At 41.4% G+C, this 18,028-nt stretch overlaps 1 protein-coding gene across 3 annotated transcripts in view; it reads right to left on the minus strand.

The window, feature by feature from the left end:
* shroom2a (shroom family member 2a) overlaps positions 1-18,028 on the minus strand; it is a 65,590-nt gene that overhangs the window by 21,956 nt on the left and 25,606 nt on the right. For all 3 annotated transcript variants that reach the window (XM_034677583.1, XM_034677592.1, XM_034677601.1), the window contains 2 exons: positions 4,451-4,573; positions 289-2,692 (listed from right to left, as the gene is read on the minus strand). In XM_034677583.1, coding sequence (XP_034533474.1) covers positions 289-2,692; positions 4,451-4,573 — 2,527 coding nt within the window. The remainder of the gene's footprint in view (positions 1-288; positions 2,693-4,450; positions 4,574-18,028) is intronic.

Genomic DNA, 18,028 nt, shown 5'->3' on the forward strand with positions numbered 1-18,028 from the left:
AGCTGCGCCTTGTCTGCAGTCTGTTAGAACTGTCTGGAGTGCAGCTAACACACTATTTCATTAGCATTGTTGCTAACAGGAGGGTTCATTTGCACATGCACATGTAAAAGTGGATTTAAAAGGTCTTCGTCAAACAGCACAGTGTTAACAAGGTAATGTCTGATATTGTTTCTCTGTATACACACTCTGACAATGAACTTTCTCATAAACCAGGAAAGTATAGAGTTGGGAGAAGCCGTAACTCCAGTCCATGTTTCTTTAAGTCATGTCTAACACAGTCAATCTCACCTGTCCATAGAAGTCAGCTGACGGAGACGATCTGGATCTCTCGTGGAAACATGTGGTTTTGTTTTTGTCCTCTGCTCCAGGATCCAGGATGTTATCAGCTGACCGGTACCGCCCGGAGGCTCTGGTCTCAGGGTTTTTCTTCTGTATACTCCACCTTGCCTCGTACTCAGCAAAGGTGCCGAGTCTTTGCTGGTCTAAGACCGACAACTTGTGTGCAGAGAGAGGACCCCCCTGAACCACCTCAGTGTACTCTCTGCTCTTCAGGTTTCTATTTATGTCTTCTGTGTCACTGTTGGAGCCCGGACTTTGGGTCTTGGGCTCTGTGGGGATGTCAGTATAGTTCTGTGGCGGAAGGGGGTTAGGGAAAGCTGGCTCTTTGTAGAGCATCTCTTGGTCCTGTGAGGGTGTTGCGTTTTCATTTTGCTGTAGATCCTCCTTCACTCCAACCTCATGGATTTTGTCTGGTTCTGAGAAAGACCTCACCTTCTTCTCTGCAGGAAAGCGTTTACGGCTACCAATGCGAGACACCTGTCCTCCTGCAGGTCCAGATTTACTCACCACAGACTCTGCCACAGTTGGCAAAGGGGGGATGTCTTTACGGGCCAGTCCTGAGGATGCATAATTAGGTAGAGTCTCAGGTGTGGGATGCTCCAGTAACACAGGCTCCAGGTCTTTCCTCCTAAATGATGTAGCCTTAAGCACCCTTGCTTGTGCTTCCTTCAGGTTATCCTTGTAGGAGTTGGTGAAGGGGCTCCCTGTGGAGGCTGGGGTGGTGCTTTCAGATGACTTCCAGACATCCTGATCACCTTCAGTCTCACCCTCAGTGCCAGGAAGTGTGGCTGCACTCATGCTCTTCTGCAGCCTGGCTCTTCTCATCTGGATTTCGTTCCTCAGCGTGGTAGCAAAGCGCTCGCTGCGTCTCACCTGCTTGCCTTCCAGAGACTCCTCAGAGTCCGGGGCTCTTGTTTTGTGGTCTTGGCCTGCGGCGTCCAGAGACAGAGAGTGAAGCATGGGGGTCACCTGAGGGCAGATTTTGTTGTTTGGATGTCTCATGTCTTGGGGTAATTCTCTGTTTTGCACTTGCAGAGACCTTCTCTGTTCCGAGTGTCTGCTCGGAGGATAACTCATGAACTGAGCCTCTGCGGGGGGTGTGTTGTGTCCTCTCTGATCATCATGGCTGGTTTTAGGTACAGAGGAGACTTGGTGCTTGCTGTATCCATTGCTGTCTTTGATGTGAGAGGTTGAGGAGTGTTGCTGTGGTTGGGGCAGCTGATACTTCACTTTAGTCACAGTCTGTGGGCTGAGAGAGTTACGCTCACTTGCAGTCTGTGTCAGGTCGGCCCCTGTGACCCCCCTCCTGTCCTCTGGTTTTCCTGACAGGGGCTGCAGGCTCAGCTGTGTGGGCTGACACGTAGTGACGCAGTAGTATCGGCTGGACCCACTGCTGTCAGTGTTTGGGTCAGTGGGTGAGGTGCTTGGGTTACGTCTCTGGTTCTGACCAAGGTGCTGAACAGAACCGTTAGTGGGCAGTTCCTGCAGACTACTATAGTAGCCACCTACGTTCTGTGGCTTGGGTGCAGATGTAACCCAGGGCTGAGGATGAAAAGTGCTTTTGTCACTGTGGTGCCTCTGGTGGTGGGGCTGGCCCTGCCGGACATCACTGCTGGACAGAGAGTACTGCTTGTTAGAGTTGAACTGATTTGATTTCTCAGAAGTGTAAAAGCTGTCACTGTCATTTTTGGGGGACAGTTTGTGGCCCGAGCGGTTTTCGGTGGGAGCCTTCGGAGGGATGTAAGACTCAGTTCCTTCGGGGTGGGCGACAACGAGCCCCCTTTCGTGTACCTTTGTTGCAGCAAAACTGTCACTGCGAGCAGGTGGAGGAGGAGGTGGAGGAGAGGGGGAAGCAGTCTTCTTCTTCTCAGGCACATGCCAAACAGGTCCACAGCTAGTACGACTTGAAGTGGAATGGCGGGATCCAGGCGAGTCCTCGGTCTGTGGACCCTCACAGCCGGTGCCGACACCTGGAATCTGAAAGTACGCCACCCTGTCGTCCTGTTTGGCTCCGTCCATCAGGCCCTGGCCGTTTCTGCCGTTGTTGTGCTTTCCTCCTGAGTCCCACTGACTGAACTTATAGAGCATGTTCTCTGTGGAGGCCGTGTTGCTCTTTGAAAGGGTGTAGTCTGGGGTCCCAGAGCTGGTGGAGAAGGAGCTGTAGGCGGAGTCTCTCTTCCCTCCTCCCAGATGCTCCATGCTGTTGTTGGACTTGGCAGGTGACAACTGACCAGCAGGGTACGGGTGTGAAACATGCTCTAGGCTGTCCATGCTGCCATGAGAGCTGAACTGGTCGGACACTCTGCACAGGTTTGTCTGCTCCCAGCCGGAAGAGAGATCGTTTGAAGAAGAGCTGGAGGAAAAAGAAAAGGAACAAGTGTGAAAAACAAACAACAAACTTTCTTTTGCCTGCAGAATAAAAGCTGTGCAGTTCTAATCAAGTTTTGTATCCTAGTTCCTAATTGGGGTGTCTCGATCCGATATTGATATCGGATTATATCGGCCTGCATCTAAAATCTCCGATGTAAGCACTCTGATATAAGCACTCCATTCCAGACTCTGCTCCAGCACTTTTATCCAGCAGTGCCCGGATCCAGCATGCAGAGCCCACGTGATCACAACATCAGCGTGTGCTAGGAGTAGGAGTGATGTCGGCCGTGTGGCAGTATTTTTCGTTCAAGTCCGAAAAAGGCGTTGCAGATGTGGTGGAACAGAACCGGGGCAGTTTAATACGACCAACCTCAACGCGCATTTGAAGCAGCATCACCAAAAACAGCATGAGGATCTTCCCAAGCTACCTCTGTGAGCCCACTATTGAACGTAAGAACAATCCTTTACATTACTGGAGAGCAGGCTGAGTTATTATCTGAGGGTTAGCAGTGTTAGCTTGGTCTCTACCTGCAGCAGGTGTGCTTTATGAACCAGCTCTCCCCACCTCCATGCATCTGTCTCATCTTCATTGAGGATTTTTACGCCCCGGGTGTGCGTTAGTGACAAAGACACAACCGGGGGGCGTCTGTTTAATATTTGACGTTTGCAGTTTTTGCCGCTCTCACCTTAAAAAGCTCCGTGTCTGCAGCTTTATTTAATCCAGTTTGGTGATACATCAGACACATTTAGTGAGTTTGGATCAACTCCTTGTTGAAAGATGCGGATGCATTTCAGAGTGCCGTGAAGGCGTGAACTGACTGTCTTTCCAGTGCCTCTGTCACTGCGAGGTGCATTCAGGAACCGTAAAAGTGCAATACAGCCCTTATATTGTGTCCATGGCATTTTTATTTGCATCAAAAGAATCAAAATATCTTCATATCAAGAATTTTTTCTCTTTACTTTTTAGCAGTGGGAGGCTAAATCATTTAACTTAAGATATTACACAACAGTGTTTTATTTATTGTTCTCTGTTTGAGTAATATCACTTGATCAAGCCTTTTCTAGCATTCCATACAACAAAATAAGTAATAAAAGTACGTATGATTCATGCTGATATTGTATCGGATCGATATCGGTATCGGCCAAAACTCAAGGCCGCAATATCGGCATCGTATCGGAAGTGAAAAAGTTGTATCGGGACACCCCTAGTTCCTAATGGTGCAGATTTGTTAGAGTAATTAAGTTTAAGTTATAACATTGAGAATTCATGTTACCACTATTTGGGCAAATGCATTACACTTTTGTAATCTGTTTCAAAGATGGCATGATTTGATTTAACACTCAAACTACCAAGGCAGTCATTTTGACTGCTTTCAGAATTTGCAACCTCATAACTTTGTTTAAAGAAAACCTACGTACACCTACGTGATTACATTTCTTAAACGACGGTGCATATGAATCCAAAATGAATTTCAGTGCTTCTCATGGTGTGATATTGTACATTGAGTGTCTTTCCTCTAAGGTAGTAAATGTAGTAACAGTGTGTGCTGTGGTGGGCACACTCAGAGGTTTGGAGGGGGATTGATGGAGGCTGGTTTAGGGTCTAGGGTTTATAGCTGTGCTGAGTGTTTTTTAATATTTTGGAAAACCCATCTGACCATAATTACATACTTTAGACTCAGAGTCCTTGATACCTCACACTGAGATTCTAAAGAAAAGAACTCAAAGTTTCAGGAGTTACCTCGCATCATATCTGGTGTGCCAGACTGCTGTGGGTGGAGACTGAGTTTTGGCAGCCTCTGATTGGTTTTCGTTGAACTTGGTGGAGTGCCAGGAGTGAGGCCTGCTTATGGGTTCATTCCGCCTGCAGAGAGGGCATAAAATACAGACTGGATTAGAGACCAGCCACTTCAGGAGAACAGTATGTGCTGCTTCCACGTGTAACTGGCACTAAACAAGTGAAACATTTGTTTGGTTTTACTGCATCTGTAATCGAGACGGCATCTGTGATTCACTACAGCAGTCAAAAAATGTTTAGATCCAAACTCTGCACGGTTGTCAGTTTTTGCACATGAAACATACCCTTTAAAGCGATTCTTTCTGTGTTGCATGGAAGGAAAAGTGAACACAACATATCAGAATAAAGCAACATATATCTTAATCTAATACAGTTTAAGTTTGACTCACAAACAAACGTCACACAGAGACTTTAATTGCATGCATGGGACAAAGATGATTCATCTAATGGATCAAACCACATGTACAATCAAGGAAACATGCTGAAGAGTGTAACCAAGGGAGAGGGAGAGCTGCTATGAGAGTAATGAAGGTGACATTTATCACTAGATGATGATTAATATGAACATGGGCACCAGGAGAGGAAAAAAGGGAGGAGAGGTGCTACTTTTAACGATGAAGCCACAAAACCGTACCTCATGGAACTTCGCAAAATCTTCGTAAGAAAGCTTCTCGCCACATGCACGTCATTCTCTGAGGGCATTTTCTGAGTTACAATATCCACCATTTTCATATTCCTGGGCAGCAGGGGGAGGAACACACACACACACATACACTAAGAGCTCATCAATAGTTTAACTGGACTCACAGTAAAGACATTGAGATAATGCACATGACATCACTACAGAGGGTTGTCTTGAAAGCTTTAAATCTGCTGTGATCCGACTGAATCATCAGTGTTAGAATTCACAGGAGAGAACTTCAGTCTGCTGATGCAAAGTGTAACAGCTCCCTCTGCTGGTCAGACTGAGCATGCTCACGATGGAGCAAAGTCTGGAGCATGAAATATGATAGAAAGCCTTTTATAATGTGAACACAACACAGAGGTGGATCTGGAGTAAAAATGCTTCACTCATCTCTCACTGGACTCATGATATGAACAGCACGTGTGGCTGAGGTGAGCTGGTTAGTCCTCAGACTTTGCCATATGGTCCCAGGGGGGGGACACGAGCCCAGCATGATGCAGGGGAGGGGGGGGCTTAACACAATAGAGAATCTCTTACACAATCAGATCAGCCACACCAGCCCGCAATCCAAGCTGTCGTCTGCCCTCCAGACAGCCTTTCTATCCTCTAAACTAGCATCATCTGACTGCTGGTCACTCAGTTCCATACTTCTCAGAGGGGGGTGTTATTACCTCAGAACTGCAGGGTACTTTGACTCTGTATGTTAATTCATGTCAGTCATGCATGGTTCCTGAAATAATTCCACTGCACTATATATTTCATGTTAAAGTAACATTGGTGTGTTTATTGATACAGAGTGTATCTGTGGACTACTCACAGGCTTGGAAGAAGGTGATAGGAAGCTCTCAATGCCGCCAGATCTTTGACGTGAAAATCTCTCTATTGTATTTAGTTTAATCTGTTTAATGATATATTAAGTTATTTATGTATTTATTTGTTTTCCTGACTGATGGTGAAAAGCTTTGTTTAAAATAACCCTGTTAATAAGTAAAAATAATTAAATATTAATAATCATTAGAATAATAATAGAATAATACAGAAAACTTTAAAGAAACATAAATAAATAAATAAATTGTATTTATGTATTTACTCTTTTTTTTTTTTTTATTAATTGTATTTATCTATTTATTCTTACTTTCAGACTACAGACTGTTTTCTTAACACTTTTTAATTAATTTTTTTTAATATTTTTTATATTTGTGAATGAGATCTGCCCCTGAGTCTAAAGGCTGCATGGTTGTTTTGTGTTTTGTTGAGTCTAATAAAAAGGTTCAAAAAAATAACATATATACCCTGTTTGCCGCTGTAATAGGATAAGGTATGATACGATTATTTATTCATGTATTTGTCATTATTGTTAGTTTTGTTGCTGACAGAGATTACTTGATGATGTACACCTGCCATCATTGTCAACAAACAATAAGACTTTTGTCCCTAAAATATGTAAATTCATCTATTTTAAAAATTCCTTTTCTCAAATACAGATCTGAACAGCCTTAAACAATCTACAGCAGGGGTGTCAAACATGCGGCCCAATCCGGCCCGCGGAATGACTTTGCAAAGTGAAAAAACTACAAAAAAGACATTAACTGCCATTTTTCAATAAAAGTTACTACTATTTCAAATTTGTCCTCTGGGGTTTGCATAAAATCATTGTGCTGCGGGGGGTCCATAATAGTCATCTTTACCTTCTTCATTATTATAATCTCTCTGTTCTTTTGGAGTAAACATTACACTCTGTGTCAGGTGAATGGGTAACCTGTGTGTTCGCAGCAGGTTTCAGGGCTTTAAGATTAAAATATTTGGCCCCACTATGAGACTCATCACGGCAATAAATACAACAGCTGTTTTTGTAGAAAGATAATTCATTAAATGTGAACATTTTCAGAATTTACTTCTACTTTTTTGCACTAAAACAAAGGGAAACATTAAGAGTTGTTGTTACTTATAGGTCATTATGTTATGATTTTACTGGTCCGGCCCACTTCAGATCAACTTGGGCTGTATGTGGCCCCTGAACTGAAATGAGTTTGACGCCCCTGATCTACAGTCTGAAAAAAACCCCCAATAAAGCTCTACTTTATGTCTTCTTCTTTATTTATTGTGTTGTCATGTTTATGCACAGCCAGATTCCTGGTTGAAACAGTGAAGCAGCTGTGTGATGTTTTTAACTCTTCACAGGCTTTGTGCTTTTAGTAGAGAAAACAACCCGACAGCCGCGTGAAGTCGGCGTGTTTATGAATTTGTTATTTAGCTTCTAGATTGTTGTTCAGCCGATCAGACACTGACTGAGTCGTGCTGTACTGTACCTTTAAATGTGGGCTGGTACTTCTCTTCTATCAATACTTCATTGGTGGAGAAATATTTCAGTGTTCTAACATTATTGAACAAAATTGAAAGCAGCTGATTCAGTAAACCTGTAAGTGTATTTGTTAATGTAGAGTAGTTGTGCCCAAACTTTTTTCAAGGAGGGCCACATTTGATGTCAGAACACCTCAGGGCCAGTGGCTCCTACTGAGTCTAAGGAATCATAAAAGTCATATATGAAATCTCTATTTAATAACAATTATTTTACATTTTTTCTCAATAAATCAGTATCTAGGTAGTCCTCAGTTCTCCACAAGCCACGTAAACATTAGCAAACTTTATCTTCTTCTGGAGGAAAATGTTTTTCATTCGGGTCGGGCAACGTGGGAAAACTACTGAATCATTATTTTTCTATGGCAGGATCACGATCTGGATTTCATCGCACTTCTTTTTCATGTTATTTTTAAGACTTTTCTGACCAGCAGACAACAATTTAAGAACTAAATAACTCTTGTCCTGCATTCTGAACTATTTTTATGCACCAAATTTTGCCTTTTCTGCCCAATTTCATAATTTTGATCTTGTCTTGTGTACTCTGAACTTTTAGTGTTCATCAAGAACATTTCCACATCATGATAAAAACATTAATTTGAAAAACCTGTCAACTTTAACAGTTCTTGTGTTTCCTCCTAATTATATTCTTGCAGAATACCCAGAGCTTTGGCTTTAGACAAGTAGTCCATATGAAGCTTTTTGAGACGTTTCCGGGTTGACTATGGTTTTGTTTGTGCGCTTGAAAGAAACTGCAAATGTACAGATGATTCAGAATGTGATTAATATCTGTGCTATAAATAACACATTTTAAGATGGAAGCTTGGGGCCATAGTTAAAGGGACCTTGGGCTGAGATTGGCCATTGGGCCGTACTTTGGACATGCCTGATGTAGAGGGTAACACATTATAAACACTTGTATATTTCTAATATAACAAGCCTTGGTTAATGTTGTTTTTGGGACCTATTAGTATGTGCTTCACTGTTTACATATTTGTTTTGTAATGTTGTCATGTGTTGATACTACTGTGGAGGCAGCTAAACGTTTTGCAGCACTGGAGTCTAAGACTAAATTCCCTGGGCAGACAGTAATCGTATCATATCGTATCGTATCGTACCGTACCGTACAGTACCGTACCGTACTGTATCGTATCGTACCTTTGTTTAAAGGTTATTTTGGGGCTTTCATGCGTTCATTTAGAGGACAGTGGAGAGAAAGTGGGGAATGGTGTGCAGTAAAGGGCCACATGTTGAAACTGACCCCAGGCCGTTCACTTTGTGAACATAGTCTCTGTACATTGGGTGCACAATTTAACCTCTAGGCCACACTAACACCTCTTCTTCATTGCCTTTTGTTAACATTTTGACTGACCAGCTTCTGACAAACATGAAGTAAACATAAACACCTCATCTGACTCCACTGTGAACACTTTAAAAACATTGTTCTTCCACATGTCAGTCTAATACTCTCTGGACGTCAGTGAGACTGAACAGGAGGACGTTGGTGCCATCCTGGTGAGGAATTTTTAGACAAAGCTTGGCTTGCTTACGTTCACATCGTGCTCATGACTGGCCCTACAAAGCCATGAGGCCAAAAGGTCGCGCCCCCTCAGTCACCTTGTCTAAAGGCCTTCAATGATCTGATGACATGAGGTCCGAACAAAAGCTCCCCGTTAGACGGAGGCCTGAAAACAAACCGCTGAAGTGAGAATCATAAGCTTTTGATCTTCCCACCAAACACTAATTTTATAGATTGAGAATTTTCAGATTGAGACAGAGATTTGGTTAAGCTCAATAAAGTGGGTCAATTCCCCAAAATTAATAGTGGATTAAAGTTCAGGCCTGTTTGGAGGACAAAGAAAAGCCAACATGGAGCTCAGTCTTCCTTGTCTCCTCACAGTCCGTGTTTCTGGGGCACTAGGAGCTAGCCACACATGGCGCCTGCTATTGGCATGCAAATGAGGCTGGTTTTATTAGGCCTATCGTCAGGGCTACAGCTGGGCCGGCACAGATATGCTAGAAAGTGAATCAGTCGGCTGGAATGGGGGCAGGGGGAGAGGCTGCTTTCTGAGTGATTGGTTTGGAGCCCCAAATCACTTCAAATGTATCCGGTACCAACCAGCCCACATTCAAAAATAAACACATCACACTCTCAGTCTTCTGACCAAACTTCAGGACGGACTAATAGCCAATTAATAGAAACACTTCCGGAGAATATTCCAGGAGATTTTTCCTTTACGCCTTTCCCTCAAAGATTAGTTTGGTTTTGAAATGCTAAGTCTAGCTGATCGTGGCTTAACCTACATGATGGCTGACCTCGTATTGAATGATAAGACAAACAATAACAGAGTATTAGGGTCACAAAAGGCCCCCAATGTGTCCCCAGCTTGATCACTGAAAAAACACAAAAACATCAGGTATGGCAGCCTTCAGATACACGAGTCCAAGAGTGGAGGAATGAAAAAAAAACAAGTGTTGATTTAGACTCACCAAACATCTGGACGAAGGAACAAATAGACACAAAGATGAAATGTGTAATCCAAAGGATCATAAATTAATAGATAGTGGAGCAGAGTGTGGGACTGAGAGCAGGTGACCGACCGTGTGCTTCTCAGGCACCAAACTCCACTTCACGCACTTCAGAGAGAAGCCACAAGAAAAAGACAACACAGGCTGCCGAGCATCTTTCACCTCCAGCTCTGATCCACGACCTGAAAACACACACCTACCAACAACTACTAAAACTACTACAACCTCACACTCAGCACAGAGCGGCCATGACTTGAACTAACTTCTGTGGGCAGAATTAGTTTGAACCGAGGGGAGATTTCCTTCAGGATTACGAGGGGGTTTTACCCCCGCGAGAGGGGGGAGGACGAGTGTGTGGAGAAGGAGGAGGAGGAGGAGGGCTATTGTCGCAGCCAGTCCCTTTGGAGTATTCCCGTACCTTGCCTTGTCTCATTGGCTCTAAGGGGCTAACATGCTAATGAAGGGATGGAAAGCCGGACTCTTCTCCTCTCTTGTGCGGCAGGCCTGCATTTATACCATTACCATGGCAACAGGTGGCTCTCTACTCGGGTGGAGGGCGCCCTGGTTCCTGAAAGACTTGAGGATTGAGCAATGGGACTGCCCGGGAGAGATGTCAGAAACACACGGCGAATACAACCTCAGTTTTAGAGCTCTTCTTCAGACTGATTACTGCAGGCTGCGTGACATTTTGTTTGTTAGATGTAGTTCTAAAAATGTAAATGTATAAAACATAAAGAACATGAATAATCTCTCTTTGTGCTTTAGCAGCTGTTGCTCATGCATAATAAGCTTGGCTGTGTGTAGTATTATACCCAATGATGTAAAGCTGTGCTTTATTAACAGTGTTCACTTACTGTCGTGTGATCTCAATGCATTTCCTCTTTGATTTTAAACTTCTTCAAATTTTTTTCAGATTTACTCAGTCAGACATTTCCACATAGAGCTGGGCGATATTGAAAAAGATGATATCACCATAAAATTTTTCGTATCAGTCGATAGCGATAATTTTCACAATAAATATCAAATCATTCTTACATGTCATTTTAAACGTGACATATTATACACTTTTTCATCAAAATATATTGGTCAAAGAGGTCCCCAAAACATGTCTTTAAAGTTTATTGATCAAAAAAACACTTTGAAATCAGATTTTGGTTTGCCTGTAAACTCCTCTTTTTCAGCCCTGCTCAGAACAGGCTGTTTTCTGTGTCTGTGCCTTTAAATGAGAATGAGCTCTCTGACCACGCCCCCCCAGGAAGTGAATGTGGCCTCGGCTCTCCAGCACGTTGATCTAATGTTTACATGTTGGCTGCATAGACATGGCTGCTCACAGACCCGCGTTACTTCAACCCTCTGAATTTGATCCTTAGTGTTTCTTGTTGTTTTATTTGTCAGTATGTCGACATGTGTCTTGGTACACAGCGACGAACATGTAGCTAAGTGGCTATGCTAACTAGCGCTAGCACTTTTCCATGACAAATAAAAATCATCCACTAGATCTTCAAATCTGCAGACGTGGGGAGTAAAACCGACCTTTGTGTTTATTAAGACAGCCTACAACTAGCATGCCTCCCTCCTAAGCTCCTTGTTAGCACACATGTGTGCAGGGAATGAAAAACGGAGGAGGAGTTGAGTTGTATTTTATTCAGTCTATGGGCTGAACAAGCTCCGAGCTCTGACTTCCTGTTACAGACCGGATGTCGTTGTGACGTATGAAAAACACTGAAAACTGAAACGGCTCGTTTCAGCACACATTTACAGAAAGGTGGAGAAATCAGAACAGGGGCAGAATGGATTGTTTTCATTTTCTGGGGGTTTGTAGACAGGGACACATATTTCAGGTAGAGAACCATTAAAAAGTCGATTTTGCATGTGACCCTTAAACATATTAGAAATGCACAGCAGAAGTTGTCTCTGCGCTCTTCCTTTACCTACATCCTGTAAGTAAATTTAATGAAGTGTATTAAGTTAGTAGTTAAAGCAGAGTCGACACAGTGTCAGACTAACCACTCGCTGTCCCTCGTCTCATCTGTGTTTACATTCAGCTCTGAACATCTTTAAGCCCCACCCCTCTCACACCCTGCGACATGATTGGCTGTTCAATGCCTCTTCTTCTTCTGTCAAATGTTGGGCGGCAACTAGCACTTAAGGCTCATTGGCGCCCCCCCTCCATTTGAAGTGGCATGGGATTTTAATTAAATGTTTATTTATATCAAATTTTTATCTAAAGTGTTTTATATTTATATTAAGAAAAATGATATCGCGATAATTATCGTTATCCAATTATCGCCCAGCCCTAGCTGGGAGGATTTGCATTTTCTTCAGTGTTGCTGTCGCTTGTTACAGCTGTGTTTACATTCCACTCCAAACATCTTTAAGCCCCGCCTACCTCTTACCCTGTGACATGATTGGCTATTCCATGCTGACTTCTTCTTCTGTTTAATGTTGGGTGGGAACTAGCATTTAAAACACACTAGCGCCCCCCCCCCCATTTCCAGTGGTTGGGGGATGTTATTACAGGATTAAATATATCAACGTTTTATCAAGGGATGGACATTTCAAGCCAAAATACTATTCGATAATCATTGGCTTCTATTCGACGATTACTCAAACATAACACAAAGCTATCAGCCTGAAAATGAGCACAATACACCCTCTTTAATATGCTGCCCTTAAACTTGCATTTTAATGATGTTCTTGTCAACAAAACTAACACAGTCTGGATTCTTGAGCGCAAATTCTCCACTGACTCACAAAACAAACAGAGACAAATTAAGAGACTGTGTCGTTCTGGGTTATTTCCTATCACATAACTATTCATCTAAGTTTATAGGATCCAAAACAACAAAGGGTGCCGACTGCTGAGTAGTTTTAATTTACTGGCCAATAACTCTGCAAACTTCCTTACAAATCTTTTAATCAGTCATCATCATAAAACTGACAACAACAACTCTCTCATGGAAAAAAATAAACTCCTCTTTTGAAATCAGAGTAATGTGGTCTGATGATGTGTTCTTGTTCCTGAGAGACAAACAAGTGCTTTTTTTTTATCTCATTAAAATGTGGTCTGGCACCAAATCAAGAGCTCTGCTGAAAGAATGGTTTCAATCTGAAGCTGATAGGAGGGCAATAAAGTTCACACAGATCTATTGTGAGAGGAGCAACCAAGCATTCAATCCAAACAAGGTTTCCATAATGAGAGTCAGCAAACTCAGTGTTGTTGTTACCAGTTCACAAACACTTCACAGATTGTACACAGAAAACATGAGGTGAGAATCAGCCATACACTCCGTCTCTGGGACAGGGGGCTGCGTTAACTAATGTTTGACACGCAGCACAATGAAGAGCAGCGTTATTTACATTGTGGGGCAGAAATATGCTGAGATTGTATGCAGCCAACCTGCCCCCTTTCAGGTGAGTCTGTGATTCTATTTGCTCCCTGAGGGTCTGACAAAGACCCTCTTCAGCAGGACCCACAATCAAACCAGTCATGTTTCGGGTGAGAGAGGTGAACCGTGAGCGGCGTGTAATGACCAGCACATTCCTGAGCTGAGTGGAATACCAGCTGTCAAGTCAGCGGCTGTCCGCACTGACCCTCAACCCAGAAACACCTGGAGACCTTTTGTCTCAGGACCAGGATCTGAACAACATCACTGGAACAAAGTCAGCAAGGACAACAGTGAGTTATCAGAGTTCATGAGGTATCAGCGTCTCAGAGTGTCAGAATGAGTTAGCCAACAACCTGTCAATCACTCAATAAATCAATAAAAAAAAAAGATTGTTTTGGCTGACGGGGGACTTGGACCCAAAATTGTTCCAATATTGTTATATTGTTCTCCCTGCTTTGCATAAACAAAAAGGTCTTTCAATGTTGGGATCCTTCCAGACACTTACATTAATAATCAGAGCAAAAGCAAACACCTATGATGGACCCACTGTCATTGAGTACATTTGCACACAGGGATTACTAAAACCCTAAAACCTTTCAATCCTACTAGATGTGTATTAAAATTAGGGATGCTCCGATCGATCGACCACCGATCATTATCGACCGATTTCTGTGAAAAAGTATGTGATCGGCGTATGCCGATCAATGCCTTTCATTGCCGATCACAAAAAAACATCACCTGTGGCTCTTACTTTGCAGCCTGCAGCCTGAAGAGGACCTGTGTGTAGTGTGCCCTCTCCCCCTTTCCTTCACACTGCGCAGGCGCGCGGTGGCAAACCACAACAAACATGTCTGCCGTGTGGAACTTTTATACAGTCTAAGAGTGATGTAAAGTTTGCACCACCAGACAGTGTAATCTCACATCGAACGTCACCTAAAGAAGGAATCCAATTCTCTGTAAGTTTCACGAGTTTCAAACATGGCATATTCCGAAAGACAAACTTGTGAGACATATTGTCTTTTATTTATTTGACTTTCTGCACTATTTAGCCTGTTGAGAGCCTTAATGTTTCCAATCTGTTAAAGATTGGGTTACTGATAGCAGGTACATTTAAGTGTTTTTCAGTTGTCCTTTTGACTGAATAGTTGCTGCATTGTGCCTGCAAGTTTGGTTTTTTTTTTGTATTTTTTCTCTTGAAGAAGTTATTAAAAAGACGTTTTTTTTTCTAAATTAAGGTGATTTCATGGTTCCTTTTTTCCCAGATGATGTAGCACTCACCATGACTAAATTGAAAAATGTACAGAAAATCCATGTGATCGGTATCGTTGATCGGCAGTGATCGGCACTCATGGCTGATCGGTATAGAAATCGGCAGCATAAAATCTGATCGGAGCATCCCTAATTAAAATGAGATGAAAACAGGAATGTATAAGGAACAGATGAGTCCCTCTTTGACTCACTGTCACAGGCGCACAGCTCAAGGATAACAAGACAAACAACAACAATCAGGGTTAACTCTCATCCCTCATTATGTCACACTGAGGACCTCCATGATTGAGCAACCACCAACAATTCATAAAAACAGCCTGATCCAAAACTACTAATGAAAACACACATGTACAAAAAACTACTATTATACTATTTCACATCAAATAAGACAAACGTACAAAACGTTTTCTATTCCAAAGAGAGGATGCAACTGCTGATGGAGTTTGATGTCTTCATCCCTAAGCTGACAGAGCATTAATATTAAACATACATTAAGCAACATATACGTTCAATATGAATCAAACACTACCTTAAAAAACTATGAACTAATCATTTCTTCCAGATCCACATACCTCTTGATATATTTGCGAAGAACTCAAAACAAGTGAATGTTTTCTCTCTGAGTGAGTTGGAGGATGTAAGACATGCAAACATTTGATTAAGACCGTCTTTCCCGTTAAGCTAGTGATCCACTTCAGTGACTGCATGTCCACTAACCTTGGCAATGGAGCGAACCAATCCGAGGCCGTGGGGGAGCAGTTAAGACAGAGCTCCACAGAAATCTCTAAACTGTGATTTCCTCAGCTGAGACCCAAAAAATGTTAAGAAATCTGCTTATTGCAAGAATTCAGAACCCTGCATTCCTGACATAGTATGAGGGCTTATTATGAAAAACAAAGAGCGGTGCATGTAAGCCACTGCAATGCAACCCCTGCTGAATGCTCACACTGTATGGAAGGCCAGTAATCTGTACCAGGTGTAATTGGATTGTGCAGCGAACCTCTGGGTCCAGCTCATCTGAAATAGCCACATAGATGTAGCATGGTGTTGGAAAGACACCGTGTTTGAGACAACAACAACAACAACAACAACACAGATGCAGGATAACGAAGCATGACGGTTGATGTTGATGTGGTACTTCTGTAACAAAGCCAGAAGGGGGAAACAGAAAGCCACAACAAACCTCCAGCTGTAAAGTTTAATGATTCACTCTGCTGTTTGTTGAGTGTACAAAAAGCGCCTCGAGGGAAGGAAAAAGGAGGACAGGCCAGACTGCGGGGGGCCTGATGAAAATATTTAATCTGCCTTGACTAGAGGAGAGGTAGACCAATGATGTATGCACCTCCGAGGAGAGGAGCTCTGGGATAACAATTACCGTACCCTGACTGCAAAAACAACAAACAAGAGCTTTTTATGTTTCAAAGTTTGCTACTGTGAACTTCAACTGCACCGTACATCAAGTACCAGAATGAGTACGCTTTGTTTCCTTGATCTCAGTAAAGCTGCTTTCAACACAATACACACAGCTGAGTGACAAATTAATAACTTCACTTTAACTTAGAGTTTGCTGCTTTCAGCCAAACAAGAGCGATGGTGCCCTGAGAGTCACTTCCTGTATCAACGTCACATGGAGTTTTATCTCTGCCCTGACCCTCTTGGAGACTATATAAAATAAATAAAAAAGAAGTTGCTGAACGAACTGAGGAAACGCTCTTATGATATCTTAATGAGGAAACACTGGAGGTCAAGTAAGATGTTAAAACTCAACACAGGAAATTAAAATCAGAAAAATAAAATACATTTCTAAGATAAATAAATAAAATAAGATGTTATGCTTTAAATTAATAAATACATAAAAAAAAATTACTAAGATAATAAAACACTAAAATATTAAACAATTAAAAGAAAATAGGATGTTTTACTTAAAATTAATAAATAAATGAAATAAATTACTAAGATAATAAACACTAAAATATTAAACAAAAGAAAATAAGATGTTATACTTAAAATTAATAAATAAATAAAATAAATTACTAAGATAATAAAACACTAAAATATCAAACATTTAAAAGAAAATAAGATGTCATGCTTAAAATTAATAAATACATAAAATAAATTACTAAGATAATAAAACACCAAAATATTAAACATTTAAAAGAAAATAAGATTTTATGCTTAAAATTAATAAATAAATAAAATAAAATACTAAGATAATAAAACACTAAAATATTAAACAATTAAAAGAAAATAAGATGTTATGCTTAAAATTAATAAATAGATAAAATAAATTACTAAGATAATAAAACACTAAAATATCAAACAATTAAAAGAAAACAAAATGTTATGATTAAAATTAATTAATAAATAAAATAAATTACTAAAATAATAAAACACTAAAATATTAAACACCTAAAAGAAAATAAGATGTTCTTAGAAATAATAAATAAATAAATAAAATAAATTACTAAGATTTTAAACACTAAAATATTAAACAATTAAAAGAAAATAAGATGCTATTCTTAAAATTAAAATTATACTAGCTGATATCATAGCTGCATTTTTGGACAGCTGATTATAGCAAACACCTCTGCCCAATAGACATAAGCATGACGGACAGATCAGAAGGTCTAAAAAGTTCTGGATCCGTCTTGCTCTCCGTCTCTGAAACACACTGGTGCTAAACCATCATGTGTGCTGACTTATATAAAAAATGACTCAAAAGTTAAATGCAACTTTCATCATAAGACATTGTTTTGGCGACCTCAAAACTTCAATTAGTAGCCCAGGCTTTTATTAGAGCAAATCTATGAACTACCTCTGTCTTTATTTGAGACAGGCGGCAATAAAAGACAGGCTTGTTATTTCAGCCATTATTTCCATCTTTTAAGTCTTCCCTGTCCCTCCTGTCACTTCCTGGGGCATACATTTCTTCTGTGACGCTGATTGATGACGAGTTCGGACTCTGTGGATTCCCTCATGCATACTCTAGCTGACGGTTTCTGCTTCTTTTTTTTTTTTACCATCTCTCTCAGACAGAATTAGAAGTTCAGCTTTATGTTTCCTCTCATTCTCTGTTAAACCCACAGAGAAGTGTCCTCCAGCTGCTTCTGTTGTGCAAACATCACAGCAATCATGACAACGATCAGGTCCCCGTTTCCTCCATGCTGCTATGACAATCGGTGTCTGTGACGTGTTGCGTTTCAGTGACGGTAAAACATTTCAGGTGCTTCCTTGAACACACCTGATAAACAATCAGTGTATAAGGGCTTCTAATGATGACCTGCCTTTATT

The sequence above is a fragment of the Notolabrus celidotus genome, chromosome 2 (assembly GCF_009762535.1).
Source record: "Notolabrus celidotus isolate fNotCel1 chromosome 2, fNotCel1.pri, whole genome shotgun sequence".
Classification (NCBI taxonomy): domain Eukaryota; kingdom Metazoa; phylum Chordata; class Actinopteri; order Labriformes; family Labridae; genus Notolabrus; species Notolabrus celidotus.